Source organism: Accipiter gentilis, chromosome 11 (assembly GCF_929443795.1).
Source record: "Accipiter gentilis chromosome 11, bAccGen1.1, whole genome shotgun sequence".
NCBI classification, from domain to species: Eukaryota; Metazoa; Chordata; class Aves; order Accipitriformes; family Accipitridae; genus Astur; species Astur gentilis.
This window is the reverse complement of record NC_064890.1, coordinates 4,117,609-4,134,076: the sequence shown is the minus strand read 5'-3', so window position 1 is coordinate 4,134,076 and position 16,468 is coordinate 4,117,609. Positions and strand designations below refer to the sequence as shown.

Sequence of the window (16,468 nt, the reverse complement as noted above, 5' to 3'; positions counted from 1 at the left end):
TATTTTTCCCTTCCTCCCCCCACAGAGCTTTTTGCACAGAAAAGTCCTCTGGTAATACCAAGCGTGGGGACATCTCTAATTCCAGCAGAGATCAGCCAGCAGTTAGTACAACGGATATGATGGTTTCTGGGTTGGTAAAAGGAAAAATTATCTACTTCCAGCAGTTGCAAGACCAGTGTCTGCATGGGTAATAAAAGGAAACTTCCACTGTCTTCTGCCAAGAGGGCTTTCTACACAAAGCAACCAGAATGATCCACTTCTCTTATTTAGCAATGGGAACGCTTACAATAATGGCTTAGACGCTAATAGCCATGAAGGAAGCTAGATTATGAATTTAAGGCACACCAATACTGCCTCTGGACATGTTATTGTTTGTGGTGCAGATAAAGTAGCTTCTTCTGCTTAGCCTTCAGTGTGAGGTAGGATTGCCCACAAAGTAGCAGAGGTACCATGATACCTAATTTTTTTTTAGGAGTTACTTGCCAGTGGGAGAGTGGTATTTGGAGTTCACTCTAGTATGAACCCCTAGTCTGCATCCAGCTGCTCGTCTTTTTTTCTCCTTTTGTGCTGGTGTTAGTAGTAAGCTGAATTGGAGAACTGATCTGACTAAGGAAGTTATTTATGCTAATCTTTATTATAGCTGCTGGTGTAGGGAGGGGGAGGATCAGGCACGAGTGGGTGGAATGGTCCCTCTTGGCAGTGTTGTAGATTTATGCTAGACTAGATCTTGTATCTACAGTTTATGATTATGAGTTATCTCAAACCGCATTTAATGGGTTGGTTTTTTTTTCACAGGAAAAGCTTGCGTAAAACTGTTTGGTACTTGCGGTAGCTCAAGGGCTTACAAATACCTTTTTTTAATGCTTTGTGAAAATTACATGGAAAGTCATTGAGTTAATGGAATTTTCACTTCTAAAGTTTCTCAGATTTTTATCTAGGTGTCATATCTGAAAAGCCTGCCTCCAGGTACTGTGTAAGAGTTTTGTGATGTCTAGAAAAAGGGCTTTAAATGGAAAAAGGCGTGTGTCATTAGGATATGCATTTGTTTGTTTCTTACTGTCTCATGACTGCTGGAATGCTGGAATTCTTCCAAGTCCATAAATTTTCTCACACCGTTATGGTAAATTGGCTTTGTACATATGGGCTTCTGTCTTCAATGTTTGTTTAATATTAATAAATTAATAACCCATGTATTTTTACACATATGTATAACTCCATTGACACTGCTATCTTTACATTTTAAATTTTTTAGCCTTAATTTTGTGTGAGCTGCCTGTCGCTTTTCTCTCTCTCTGCAGAAGGATTTTTATCTTGTCTAGCTGTACTGATTGAGGTCCTCTTTGGTTGTGGCAAACTGATCTTTGACCTGGAGAAGCAAACAAATCTACTTCTAAAAATACGATCTTTGGGATCTGTCCCAGTTATAAAATGCCTCTTTCCAGCAGGGTATTATCTGACCACGTAACAGTGCCAATTCCTGCAAGTGTTGCCTAATGTATGAAGAGCTTATCATCTAATGTTTAAGCAAATGTAACAGCATCATAAATAAAATTTATTCTGTAGGGTAAATTGTCTTCTTGCATGCTAGGATAAAGTTCCATAAAGAAGAAAAACCCTACAGTGTTATCTGACTTTATCTGCCTTCATGTCCCTTAAGTATTTAGTATAAGATATATATCTCCTTCACGTTGAGCATTTTTTTCTCTCTCCAAATATTGGAAGGTATTAAGAAATAAATATGCTTTTGCCTTGCCTGTGGCATGGTATAAACGACTGCAGGTATGATTCTTCTCAAAACAAGTGTGTTTTGGTTTCTAGTGGTGACTTAGCTTTGAGATTGGCAACTTTTATTAGAAATCTGTGTCTCATCAGTTCCCAAATTCTTCTCTTTGGTTTGGTTGGTTCGTTTTGTCCCTGTTGTAATTAAAGACGGGGGCTAGGTTTTCTCTTGGAGTTGAACCTCTTTGCACTGCGTATTAGATGTACTTAGCTGGACGTTCAGTTATGCAGAGCAATGGCTTAATGTTTTCTATTTTGATGGGGTTAGAGCAAGAGGGTAGTGCATATCCGTATGCTGTTCAAACGCGTTTTCCCCCTTGGGGCTGCATGAATAAACCAGCTGCAGGCATGGGCCGGTGTTGGCATTGCTGTGTTAATACATGCCATGCTATGATGGAAACTAGCTAAAGGGAGAGGGAACCTGAGTTTTGTTCCTATGCTGTGTAAAAATCATGACACGACCCTTTTAAAGCCCGCAGATGGACAGCCACTAGGCCAGTGCTCTAAAATGTACGTATTTTAAGGGGCCACCCTGATCTAGCTCCTTGCTGTCTCCCTTGTCACTGTGCAGGACTGCTTGGATACTGTTGCTAGTGTGGTGATTTTGGTCTGCCCAATGTGGAAAGAGCGAGCTAATTTCTCTGTCTGTTAAACACTCAACCTCTGACTTAATCTCTTTCCCTTCTGAGCTTTTGTATGAGTGCTTTTTCCTCCAGTCCTTTGTAGTAATCCAGATGCTCGTGTTCTTTTCCTCCTACACAGCAGATGGAGATGGCATAAGCCTTTTGATGACTGCTTCCTTCTTTTTACATAAGTTTTACGAGCTGGTGAGTTTGTTAGTTGGACATGGTAGAGCTCGTAAGCCCTGTCCAGCAGGTGGTGCATCGTTACCTTGCCAATAATTATATATATTTTAAGGATTTTTTTTTAAGTTTTTAATTTAGTCTGGGAGGTGAGCTTTACCACATGGTTATAGGAGAGGGGAAGGCAGATCCCTCATATGACTCTCTGATGAATCTGTTTCATTTTAGCCAAAAAACCTATTCTGAATTTATGTTAATTACCTAAATGCTGTGCTTTTCCAAACTGTAAGAAAGCGACTCGGAGGTAATTTTGCTGGTTGAAGAGTTGAACTTCTGCTTTCTTGTGTATTGTTCTAGGCTTGTAGCCCATATGAAAAATACTTGTTAAAATTTGGCATGAGTTAGATGGTCATCTTCTACCCTCCAGGAAAGCTTAAGTAGGTTAGCAGCTCACTCTCTCTGTTCCAGTATCGCCTGTCTAGTGGAGGACAGTTTTTGACTGGCTGACTGCTGTGCTGCTCATCATTTTAACCTTATTGAAAAGTTCTCACCCCACTGAGGTGAATGAGACCATTTTTTCCACTTCATTGTGGACTTGGGCCTACGTAAATTCATCTGTTTTACATTTATTTCACAATTTACTTTTTTATTTTTTATTTTGCAACTTGGAGCTCCATTTCACAACCACAAGGCTTGGAGGCATATTTTGATGGGTCCTGTAAAATAGCGATGTAGAAAATTTTTAATAAAAGAGGGGGAGCTTAGTCTCCACCTAGCGATTTAGGTAGTTGCATGAGAATGTTACTGATCTGCATGTATGACAGATCTTGCTGGAGATGTAAAATATAATGTGGCCATTATTTAAATTAATTCTGGCTTCTCATTTTTTAGGAATATCTTGGTGGATAAGCCCAATGATCAGTCTTCAAGATGGTCTTCAGAAAGCAATTATCCTCCCCAGGTAAGCATCTGAATCTTGGCAACTGTATAGCTGTGTGGTACAACTTAATATATACTGGAGTTTTTATTTTAAATGTAGGCCCCTACTATTTGTATTGACAGCCTTTATAGGCTACCTTCTCGCAGCAAAATGCAGGTTGTTGGTACATTAGGTATTTACATTTCCAGCAATTTATTAGTGATCTTTCAAGAAGTGCTTTTTTGTGGGGGGAGGTTTCACGTTTCATCCTTGACAATCGTGGTTGTACTGGAAATAATCTAACCTTATGGTTAGATTAAGCTGCTAATGAGGCATGCAGGTCCCCCTTTGTCAGCACTACTGGAAACTGTTGTAGATTGCTGGCCTCGAATCCTAGATCTAAGGAGCTTGTATTTGTTTCCCCAGTAGCACATTTAGAAGTGTAGACTCTGTTTAAAGAGACATGAATGTCACCTCTTCTGTTGGTTAAGCAGCTTATTAAAATAAGATTTGTATTGATTTTAGCATATAATTTGCTTTTTCACTATTAATTAGATTGTTAGATTATCCAGAAAAATATGCTTATCCTTTTACTTATTTTTTTTCTCCAGTAAATGTGTTACCCTTCTCTTTGTGCTGGTTCTATACCTTATTACTCTGGTACTGTTTGGTCAGCTTCTCTATCTCTTATGCTGGTTGTTTTAAATTCTTTTGTTTAAAACACTGATGCACAGGAGAGCGTTGTGCAGTGTCTCTCTCATGCAAAGTTCTTCTGCTTATCTACTTATTTAATTCCAGTACTCCTCATGAGTTAAGTCTCAGAATTTTTGTCTACGTAAATCTTGCTACTTTGAAGGTGTGTCTAGACTGGCAGCTCCCTATTGCAGCAGGTCATCTCATCCAGCTGAAAAGCTTTCATCTTGATGAGAGGGAAAACTATCCTGTTTATTCCATTAACATGTTTCATAAACCTGCTTGTGAAGACTAGTAATTTTGATCCTCTTGATGCCTTTGTACATCTACTGGTCTTTTAATTTTGTGTTTTTACATAAATATATATCTCTCTATATATAGATAGATAAACAGCATAGGAATGTAGTCCATAGCCTGAAGCACTTTTAGTCTATCTAGGAACTATTAATTGCAGGGTAATGGGTATAGAGCATATATTGTATACCAGTCTGTGCCATCCTTTACTTCCTTTCATGCAGGAAGCACGTGTTTTTCTTAGGGCTGTCTTGTTCACAAAGCAAGATTGGCTTGTGGTGTAGCTTTGGGCAGGGTTTTTCACCTGAGGTGCACTTAGTTGTTGCTAAAAGTTGCTCTTTCATTTTCTGAGCCATCCTGAATATTTCGTGCTTTTAAAAACGTGATTCTGGAATGGGAATACATCACTTGTAACTAGGTGCTTTAGAATATTCCGAACCTGTGCTTAAAGCTGGCAAGCAGTGATACAAGTTATATTCAGGCATGTAGATTAAGCAGGGAATAATTAGTGGCAGACTTCTGTATAAACCACATGAGCTTGTTAAAGAGATGTCTTCCAACAATTTTATACGTATTGATCATGACCTGAATTAAGATGCTGTTGCAGAACTGTTGAATCCTGCATGCTAAGGAAGTCATTTAAACCAAACTTTTTGATAGGGGAGAAATGAATTAACAATACAAATCTACCTCTTGCTAACTTGCATCTACCTCATCTCTCTCTTATCTCGTATCACTCTAGCTCTCTCTCTCACTTCTCCCTCATACATACCCTGCATTCCCTCTTACCTCCCCTTCCTCACACACCTTTGCCCCCCTCTCCCTTGCACATCTCCCTCTGTTGTACCCCCTGTGCTGTCTCTCATACCCCCCCCCGCACTCCCCATCCCTCCCTCTCTCATACCTATCTCTCTATATATGAGGTATCCAGATTTGAGATCCTTTGATCTGACTTAGAAAAAGGTAGTCTTCGTAGTGGCAACTGAGATTGGCAAGACAGTATTTCAGTTTTATTCTGTGTTATTTAGAGACAAAACCAACAGAAAACCTGGCTGCCTAAGTGGAAAAAGCCATCCTGCTGGATTCCTCTTACTGGAATCCCTGTATCCAATAGTGACAATATAAAACGCTGCGTAGTTGCTCGTGTATTCCACAAGCCGAATCCTGAGTGCTGAGTGAGAGAGATGATCTGTTTGCAGTGTCTCTAATATGTACTTTAGCTAATTCTCATGCTTCTAACTTGATTGTTTAATTATTCATGTAAAGCATTTTTTTACAGTGTAACTTCTCTGTTGAAAAATTAACTGGAAAGAGGGAACAGGGAATTAAAATTGTCAGAAGAAGCCTGTGTGCAAAGAATGCTGCTTTTGTTATTTCTGTGTATACAGAGAGAAACAGTTCCAAATTGTGTTGTCTCATACTTGACAAAAGAACTTCAGACTTAGTTGCACTTTGCTCAAAATAGCTAGTTCTCGCACCTTGCCCATTGAAAGACTGCCACATTTTAATGCAGGTAGAACTTTTGTACAGGTTTTCTGCTTCCTCGTTCTTGCAGGTGGCTGAAGTTCTTAAGGCATATTCTTAGCTTGAAAAACTTCAGTTGAGACAGTGGGTGACTGAATTGTAAGTGTGGTGAGGAGAGAAGGTGGGGGGGGGAAGTTTGTTGCTTTATGTTACAATTTAGGTATTTCATACTCAAAAAAATGATGATATATACACATGACTTTAAATCCCCAGAATAACATCATGTATTCTATGGAAAATGAAGTTGCAACGCATTTTTTGGCTTGTGTGTTGGCATCACTTCATTTGAAAATTGGTCGCTTTGGCAGTGACGTACTTGTTAAAATGTGTGGGTGGCCATAATAGTCCAGGATAGGAAGTGAACTAAAACTCTGTAAAATAAAGCTTTCCTTGTTTCCAACTTTGTTAGCTGAAACTAGGGCTAAGACACAACATAAGGACTAATGTCAGTCGTGCTCACCGGAATGTGCCATGAGATATTTTAATAAGCTCTGCAGCCCTAATCGCTAGTGTTTGTCTCATCAGCGTGTCTCACCTTAATGTAAGGGTTTAATAACTCTGTGCTGAGGTGGTGGTCCTCTGCTGGCTTTGAGGTGAAAATGAGTGAGTCCTTAAACATTGATTTATTCCCTTCCCCTGTTGAGTGAAAAAAAAACCTCTCCAGAAACCTTTTCTTTCAGAGTATTCCTCTTGCTAGGATGAGCATGAATCAGAAGAACGTAGGTAAAAATCTGAGAACGCGTTCAGTAGCTCAACAAAGATCCATACTTTGCAGTAAATGTGCTGGAGTCTGTATTAAACCTTTTTGAAAAGGGAAAGAAAATGAAAGTGGAAGTCTAGGCACTTGAAATGCTGCCATGTGACTATATTTAGTAAAGGGTTTCCTCGCTTTATGGGTATGGTAGAGTTAAATAATTCTTGTGGCCATGAAAGCCACCAGTTGGTTATGAATGAGTGCCAGTGAAAGGAAATACATATGACAGCTGTTTTTCTGTTTATTAAACTAGATATCTTTCTTGAGTCTTGAAATAGAATGACCCAGAAATTATATATTCAATAACAAACCTGTTATGTAGTAACCTATTCAGGCAGAAGAGGGCTGATCGTTCTATTTTTAAACTAGTTCTAGGCTTACATAGGAAGTGTGAAGCAATAAGGCTGGTAATGCTGAAGACCTTGGCCATGTCATAAATGCTCATCCCATAAATGCTCAAATGCTCCAGCGATGGCCTGACTTGGAACACTGTGTGCAGAAGAACAATTAATTCCCTGCAGTGGCTTGATTAATAATGTGTAGAACAAAAGGATAGATTTTTATTTAGTCGTGAGCTTAATTACAAAAGCAATGGGTAGGTTTGTGCAGTGGACAGGGGCACCTCCTGTTATTTTGTGTTTTTATTTTCACATGCAATACAAGTTTCACTACTCCCTAATAAAAAAATGCTTGAGCAGAAATGGTTAAAGAGAAAGAAATTAATGAAGTACAGTGGGACTCCAATTGCACAGGCAGCTTGCATAGTGCAGTTTGGAATCTCATCCAGTGTATTTGATGTGGAGATGTAAATTTTGAACAGTTGAAGAGCATATGTATAAAGTTAGTGACACTGTCCAAACAATTGGTTTCAGTTTTGCATCTGAGAAGACCAGTTTTCCTCTCTTGATTTCCATCCTGCTGTGTAGATTGTATCAGGAACTAATTTGAAGTACATTAATAAAGTTGTGTGATGCAGAAGCATACGTATGGTTGTTATCAAATGGTAGCAGAGACCAGAGCTTCAAAAAAAGTTTGGAATTTGCTGCAGCTCCCGGTATGACAGGGCTGGATTTGCTTTTTTTTTTTTTGGGTGTACCATAACAAGCTGTTGAGGTGCTGAAGTTCCATACATGACTTCCTCTACTCTGCTCTTTGTGCATCTTCACTTACAAATATATTTAATCATAAAGCAGAAGTTTTACTCTTCTAATGTTTTGTAGCTTTATTTTTTTGTAAGTGTTGTAATTTTGTAATTTGAGGCTTAACAATTAGGCTGAGGTTTTTGCGCAGTTGCACCAATTAATGTCTGTGTGCCATGCTTCTAATGAACAAACACTTCAGTTTATAATTTGGAATTTTGGAATACTTCATGAATACTTGGACATTAAATGTCCTGATGTTGCTTAGAGCAATAGGATGGAAAAGTGTCAAGTATCTTTGTATATGTATTTGTCTGAAATATCATAGACTTGTTCTCTCCAGGTTGAATAAATGACTTAATCTTATGCACACTTCTGTCGCATCTTTCAAAGTTACAGAGAATAGTCTGTCACATCTAAAATCCTGGTAGCAGTCCAAAAATATCCATGCAGCCAGCTGTTTGTGGCTCTTGAGGCAATGTATTTTTTCAATATCAGTGGGATTTGTAGCTGGTTCCTGCGGTGGCAGCAGTGTGTATGTTTGTGTAAAAAACAAAAAAGTACATCTGTGTATATCTTTTTATATGTGTCTGTGTATATGTATTAAAAAAAATAGAAAAATGCATATGTATGTACAGGTATTGGGCCACGGGCTTTAAAGCAAACCTGTCTTTTGTTTCCATATCAGTCAGCAGATATAAGCACAAAAGCTAAACACAACCTTTTTGTGATTTTATTTTCTGTAAGGTCTGCCTGACTTGGCAGGTGATGGGATATGTGGAAGCAGGAAGGAGGGCTGCAGAGTTCCCTCTATCTGTAGGTTTAAGAAATAATTGCCATACCTTGCTCCCTTCTACGCATGTATGCCAGGATAAAGGATTTAACTGCAGTCCTGGTTTTCTCTCCCTTCATTTAGGGTAAGAATTGAATAATGGAGGATGATGTTTGTGCCAAGCTTTTGCAAATCTTGTGTGGTACTTGAGAAAATAATGTCTTCATGACCCAAGCATTAGGTTTGTGATTTCAAGCAAGATTAAGAATTGCAGTTGCTGATGCTGGTAGTGCTAGCTTCACTTTCTCAGCTTCGGGAGAAATCTGCAGGGAAGATATAATGATGTAGGAGGGGTTCTTAGATGTTGTTGTGTACTGTCTGTTCTGCACGGGAATTTTGGCAGCGGGCTGTGCCATGTATCAAGTACTGCCTTGCTCATTACAGGACCATCCTTTTGCTCATCCCTTCTTTTTCTCTGCTTTAGATAAAGCTGTTTTCTCTATAGAATTTTGTTTTTTTCTGAAGTTTGGGAAGTACTTCAAGACAAAAGCATGGCTTACTGCTAGTTAAACTAACAGTGGGTTCTGACATTTAGGTGGATGGTGTTCACAAAACTAGAAATTTTTCATCAAAAAAATAAAATCTGGAAAGGCACCAAAGCACTTTTCTGTTATACCTTACCAGTGCTGATACTCATTTATTTTCTTAATTCTGAAAAAATTTGAGTCACTGGAAACATCTTTGGCAGTAAATCTTCCTTATTCTATTAGGTACCTATCCAGTCTGCGTTATCATCTGTAACCAGTATATGTATGTACAAGTATTTCTTCTAAACTAAGTTTTTTGTAAATGTAGTGAGAACCAGCCATTGAAATCAGACACTTATCCTGATGCTCTCTAGAACGATGTCAATACTGCTCTTAGATTGAGTATTAGTTGTTTTATAGGGCCGTGACAGAGTGAGAACGAAATTGATGGCAAAATTTGTTCTGCTTCTCGCCCAAAAGATACGCTTCTAGGGTAAGATTGTCCTACTGATGGAGCTGTTTAGCACAAGCAGAGTGATGCCCATGGCACTTTATAGGGAGATACTAGTCTCTACTCAGGAACCATAGAAAACAGCCAAGTTCGTGCAAATACTCGATGTCGATGAAAGACTCAAAATACTGTGTCATGTCTGGTTTGGCAGTGCTCCTTCTTGAAGGAAAGGGCCACCAGCAGGGCCTGCAGTGGGAGGTGTCGTACAACGCCTTACTGCTCTGCTCGTACTGTAGCCTTGATCACAGGGTTTTGTAACAAAATCCAGCATGATGAGTAATTGCTATTCTGTGCTTTGTCTGGTTTCTCTGTTGTGTACTGCTTATTTCTGAGAAGTTAAGGAAGAGAACTAAACACATTGTTTTCAGGTATAAAACTTGACGTATTCTGCAAAAGAGGCTCCCTCCAAGACCTGTTTTGTAGGGGAAGGTTAAATAAACTTGGTGCTTGGTGGTCCCTGATGAATGGTGCAAGTGCTTCTTTGCATGTGCTTTTCCAGTGGAACAGATCTTTTCTTCCAGCGGTGCTGGTGAAGCTGGTAGCTGGGGCCTGAATATAAATAGTCTGACTATTCATATACTGTGGGGTGGACATCTGTGTAAGGGGGGAGCAAATGTTCACAAGGGAGAACATTTTCATTGTTTTATGTGTAAAGCCCCTTTATTGTCAGTTAAATGGCTTGGTTTTATTTGGTATGGTTAATAAGCAGTTGGTTCCTATGCTAGCCACACATCAAACTTAGTCTGTGTTCAGTGGTTAAATAGTGTCAGCCCAGAGAGGAAAAGTATTTGGATGTTCTCTTAGCATGTGGAACATACTGTATTTATCTAATTGTGTATTCAGTTTAGGTTTCATTTCAGGCTGCAGTGGGCGTTTGAATCATCACTCTCCGTAGTTTGATCCTATTTGCCAGATTTCAGGAAGTCTTGCATCCAGCTTGAAGGAATATATGTAAGCCCTGAATAGAAATGCTAGGAATAGGTAGTTTGACCAAATCTTTTTCCTGGATAAACTGCTTTTAAAGTAATATTCCTAAACCCCCTTTCCTTCATTCCAGGAACAAAGGAGAAAATATAGTAATGGGGAGAGATCATCTTAACTTTCATTCTCTGGCTTTGTAAACTGAATTTTTGAAGGCTGTAATGCTTCTCCTTTCGTGTGTTTTGCAGCCTTGGCTTTAATACTAAAATTCAATGTTCTTTCTTCTGCAGTATTTGATTCTGAAACTTGAAAGACCTGCCATAGTCCAGAGCATCACGTTTGGCAAATATGAGAAAACGCATGTTTGCAACTTAAAGAAGTTTAAAGTCTTTGGTGGGATGAATGAGGAAAACATGACAGATCTCTTATCCAGGTAAGATGTGATTTCATCAGCTATGGTAATCATAAAGGCTGGACCAAAATGCTATTCCCCTTCACTCCCAAGCAGACACATGGCTAACAGTGTAATAGAGTTGTGGTTGTGATCCTGCAATTAGCTGCCCTTGTGTTTATGGTTAGGTCAGAGAGCAGCAATCCCAACACTTGCTCCAGGAAGCCTTCCTTATTCTGCTCTAACCACAGAGGATTTGTGGAGAGTGAACTCTTTGAGATTTGGAAGAGCTGAGAGCAGGGTGCTGTGTTGCTGGATTGTGATTCCTTTCTTCTGTGTGCTTTTGAGGCACAAGAGAAATGAGTCCCCAGGTGTGGGTAACTTAGAGTAGCTTTTAAAAGCCCAAGTAACCTGCCTATGTCAAGAATCTTGTTGCAGCTGTAAAGGTCTGAACTAGTCAGCTGCTCTGTCTTTTTCTGACTGGGTAAATAAATCAAATAAGCAAATGGAAAGTCCGTGATTTCCTTTGTTTAGTTTGATTTGGTAGTTGTGCTGATAGGGACTAAAGAGGGAGCCTTTTGGCTATTCAAGCTATCCAGAACTTCTGAGTAGTTGCCATTGTAAATTTGCAAGGGCCTTTTAAGGAGTCTTCTGTTTCAGAAACGGAAATGATAATTTAGGTATCTAGGAGTACAAGAGAAATGAGTAGCAAGAACTAGTCTTTTGGAGGCACACAGAAGGAAAGCCCACTGCTGGGGAATGTATGGGTGTACATCATCTGTAGTCAAGCAGAATAGCCATGGAGAAACATGGGAAGTTCTTTGTTGCAGGTGTCCTTCAGGACCATATAGAAACCAGCCACAACCCTCCTCACCCTTTTGCCCTCTTTAGATAGACAAGTCTTGCAATTTGACTTTATTGCTGCTAGAATTACGGGGGAAGAGGTCTTAGTAGCATAGTAATTATTGATATCTAATGCCATTTCACTTGCACTGAAGTTTAAAAAAAAATCCTTATTTTGGGACCTGTACTTGCATCTTCAGTAAAAATGGACTTAAGAGTTTTGATAAATTATACTAAATATTTGATATTTTTATAAAGTAATGCCCATAAATGGATCACAGAGCACTTTGGCAGTGTGATAATTCTGAGAGCTGGTCCATCTCCCTCTTGAAAATGGAAAAGCGTGGTTCAGGCAGATCACTTGCTGAAGTCACAGGGTTACAGGTGCAGATGAGCAGCATTGGTCCAATGTCAGTTCCCTCCTGAAACCACTAGCCAGTTCTGCCTCCCAGGGAGAGATATAAGATGGTGGATAGCAGTCCAGGCATTGGTCCAGCATGCGTACTTATGATTCATAGTAATATGAAACAAGCTTCGCATTTCAGGCATGACCTAGATTGCGTTTATTAGCTAGTCCTAAAATACAAGGTAAGATTTAGTAACTTTATTTATTTTTTCCCACAGTGGCTTAAAGAATGATTATAACAAAGAAACATTCACCTTGAAGCATAAAATTGATGAACAGATGTTCCCCTGTCGATTCATTAAGATAGGTAAATGCATTTTTTCAGCATTCTGAGTAGAAAATAATCTCTTCTTATACTTGTGCCAGTCTTGGCACTTGTGACTTCATTGTACTCAGGCAAAGTATCCACAATAGCTGTTCCATTTCATGATCTTTTAGGCTGGTTAGATTGGAACACAGTGAAGTCCTGTTACTGAGAAATAATAGCTTCATAATTTAAATCCTGGGGAATGAAAGTGAAATACAGTAATTTTCAGAAATACAGTTGCTGAGTCAACTAATTGCTGGAGAAGCTGCTTACTGTCCTACTATAAATTGCGATGCAGAGCTTTAAAAAAAATAATCATTAAGCTAAATACCGGTAAAAGTTTCAGCATTGACAACCCTGGAGTTTGAAAAAGGTTGAAGTCTTGTTCTCAAACGTGCTCACAACACATAGAGCAACAGCAGAAGCCTTTCTTGTTCTCTTCCTGCTACTCTAATCATTATGTCTCATTTCTGGCTAAAGATGACATCCAGGGGCAAAGAAGAATTATAACCTGTGATGCTTAGTCTTGTTTCTCTGGTGAAGCTTGCTAATGGGGGTGCTAACGAAGACTGGTTATTGTGACTTGTGATGGGAACAGGTGAGGATCTCTCTTCCTTGCTTCATGCAGGTCAGAGAGAACAAGTGTCTTACAGTGGATGTCAGTGATACTTCTTGGATTTAATCCAAGACTTTAGAGCCTTTCAGCTTTTCATAGCTCAGTAAATTTATCTACCCTTCCTACCTACTGAGACAGTAAAAGAATTACTGGTTTTAAACTAGCTGTTTAAGGTTAAAAATAGAGCAAGGAGGTAATTGCTGAAAAATGATATAAGATCCTGTTGATTAATTTAGATGCATTTAGGAGGGTTTTGAAGTGTTGGGCAATTCCTTTGCCAAGACTTGGATGATAGTGGCTGTGTAGAGGCTCCCCTTGGAGCCCTTTGCTCTAGTATCTTCTACACAGCTTTGTGAATCTCCTCTCACATTTGCCTGAGGAATTAAAAGCTTCAGGCTGGGAATCAACTTACTTGTGTGCCATAAACAGTGGTATTTCCCATTCTTAGAGAAGTAGAGAAATTGGTTGTTCATTGGATTTGGTTTTGGCTGATATTTTTGGAAGCCTCTGTAACACTTGGCTTTAGGAAACCTCAAGAGGAGCAGAAGAATAGTTAAGAGTTAAAGGTTGACTACATCAGGAAAGTTAAATTTTTTTTTTTTTTTTTTTTTTTTTTTTTTTTAAAAGTGTTCTGACGCTTCCTGCATTAGGTTTTTGGGAAGTGTTATTTTTCAGTGGCTAAAAAACAGCAAGTAGTTACTGGAGGGCTTAAAGGGGTAAATGGAAAGATTACTAGCTACTTCTTTGGATATGTAAATTATATTCCAGCAAAATGTGTTCTGAGGTTATGAAATGTAGCAGTAAGTTGAAACTTGTTAGGAAAGTGAAATGCTGATTAATTTCTACTACCAGGGTTTTCTCTTTGACATGACATGAGTAGTATTAATAGTTATGTGGTTTGTTTTGTTGGGATGGGTTCCTTATGTAGCAGTAAGCATTCTGTGTTATATACATTAATATTAGATTTGTATTTAACTGTCACTTGCTCACTAGTTATGGTTTGAGATGAGTTTCCTTTTAGCTACATCTATACCTTTTGTTTTTTGAAGCTATCTTCTATGAAGAAATTCCTATGCTGGGACAAATTAAAATGATCTCTTCATCAAAACTTATTAAAACCTCTAGTTGATGGCTAGTGTCATTTTGTTTATGAAGTTGTGAGTGTGTGTTTTGCTGTGAAACAACTGCAAAATGATGTTACGAAATTCTGTTATTTTTCAGATTCACAGCTTGAATATGTTTTCAGTTTGTTAAAATTTCCAAGCTGCTAGCCAAAGTAACTCAAAATTCGAAATACCGTGCTGTGTTCCTTGTAATGCTGCCAGTAAACACGAGGCCAAAATCTGCCCTTTTGGACTCTCAGAGACTGACACCACAGAAGTTACTGCTATCAGTGAGGTTTGTGTCTTTGGGGAAGGCATTAGTTCAGCAGCGACTTGTATCAGGCATTTGCTTTATAATTCTGCAGATAAGCATACTGACCTAAGCGTAACTGACCTATACACCACTGTTAATAACACAACAGTGAGGTTTAGATGCAGGGACAGGGCAGGAGGAACATGACATGGGTAGATCTGTGAGAGGGGAAAATACTTTCTACAGCTTCCATTGCTTATGTGTTAGAAGAATTTTCAGACCAGAAAGCAGAAAAAATAACTTTTCTCCTTTTGTCAAGAAAAGACTTGCACTTCTTTTGATTTAATTAGTTCAACTTCAGTTTCTTAGCACTGAAATGCCCAGTTGTGCAGGCTTTTGACCTACTTGATAAGTGATTTTTGCGTTTAATGTAGCACCTCACTGACGAACTTGGGAGGAGGAAGAAGATATTTATCTGGACAAAATATTGAAGAACAATCTTTTTAATGCCTGTAAGCTTTGTTTCTGGCTCTGTTTTTGTGGTTACTCCAAGTAGAGATTTTTCTTTGTACTGTGTCCTTGAAAGCAGAAGGTGGTATAAAGAGTGATTGCCATGAAAGAGCTTGAAGAAATGCTGGGTGTAATTCTCATGCCAGTTCATTACTAGCATGGGAGTTACTAACTAGGCTTCAAGATTTTTAAGCTTTGGTGTAATAGAAATGAGGAATACTTTCCTTATGGATGTTTCCTGCATTTGTACAAACGTATGCTGTTTGTGTGTCTACTGCCTGTAGATATGGCATAAGGAAATTAGCTTGAGAGGGGTATTTGGAATTACTGTACTGTGTTTAATACCTCTGCTGCTGTCCTCTCTAGCATACAGGGTTGCAGTCCTTGTCTAGGCATAGCTTCCAATTATTGAGAAATATCCACTAAAATCATCCTTGTGTGGGTAAAGAACTGTTTAAGTAACTTAAATACCTTCCATTTCTGTTAAAGGTATATTGATTTTTTTATTATTATTATTATTATTTTTCCTCTGCTGGGCACCTCGTACTGTAGAGTGACAGTTCAACTAGTCTGAACAGTTATGTGTGTTTCAGGATGGATTGCTGTAGTACCTGCAGCAAAAAACCATGCTGAGGTGGCTCTGGGGTAAAAACTGGAAGAATACTGTTGCTTTAGGCTTCAGGTTCAACACCTTTAATTGTAGTTTATTTCCATCTCAAAGGTGTGTGTGGGGGAAAAAGCAACGTAGCAAAGAGTGGATAGCACAAAGTGTGGTCTTTACAACTGTATTGCAGGACATGGTATTCACTGATTTTTAGCGGGGGACATTTCTCAGCTCTTGCAGAGGCTTTAGTAGGTTTGTCTCTGCCTAGGCTGTGGTGTGAAATCTGAAGTGGGTGAAGGGAAGGACAAATAAAAACCAGTCCTTGGGAGATGTGAGAAAAGAATGAGTTGCACCCAGGGTCCTAGACTGCTGTTGCCTCCAAACTTTGTGCAAAAATAAAGATGGGATTTGTATGTCACACTGACAAGTAATGCTTATTGCTGTTTGTATGACTGTTGCTACTTCCTTGCTGCACTTAGTGTCTCCTTCTTCCAGGTCTAGGTTAGATTGTGGCTGCTTTAAAAGCAGATTTGTCTGAAGAGCTATGCACACCTATGGAGGCCTCAAAAAGGAGAGGGCGGAGGAAAGGATGAGAGGTGTCTCCTTCGTGTAGCCTGGGAGCCAGGGAAGAGGTTCAAAAATGGGGAGATGATCCAGCTTGATCTTTCCTAACTGGAATAGAAATGACATTACAGTTTCAACCCTTCTGCTTTCTTTCTTTTCCTACTCCTGTGGAGTAGTTTAAAAAGATCAGCTTCAGTTTTCTCTGTCTGTGCAGCACTGGGGAAGCATTTACTTT

General features: G+C 39.1%; 1 protein-coding gene across 6 annotated transcripts in view; it reads left to right on the top strand.

Moving 5' to 3' along the window:
- Nucleotides 1-16,468, top strand: part of MKLN1 (muskelin 1) — a 106,194-nt gene that overhangs the window by 11,119 nt on the left and 78,607 nt on the right. For 3 of the 6 annotated variants that reach the window (XM_049814341.1, XM_049814343.1, XM_049814342.1), the window contains exons 2-4: nt 3,474-3,543; nt 10,927-11,069; nt 12,495-12,583. In XM_049814341.1, the coding sequence (XP_049670298.1) occupies nt 3,474-3,543; nt 10,927-11,069; nt 12,495-12,583 (302 nt within the window). Of the gene's footprint in view, nt 1-3,473; nt 3,544-10,926; nt 11,070-12,492; nt 12,584-13,063; nt 13,182-14,420; nt 14,598-16,468 lie in introns of those variants that run through there. The other 3 variants (XM_049814345.1, XM_049814344.1, XM_049814346.1) reach the window with 3 other exon arrangements.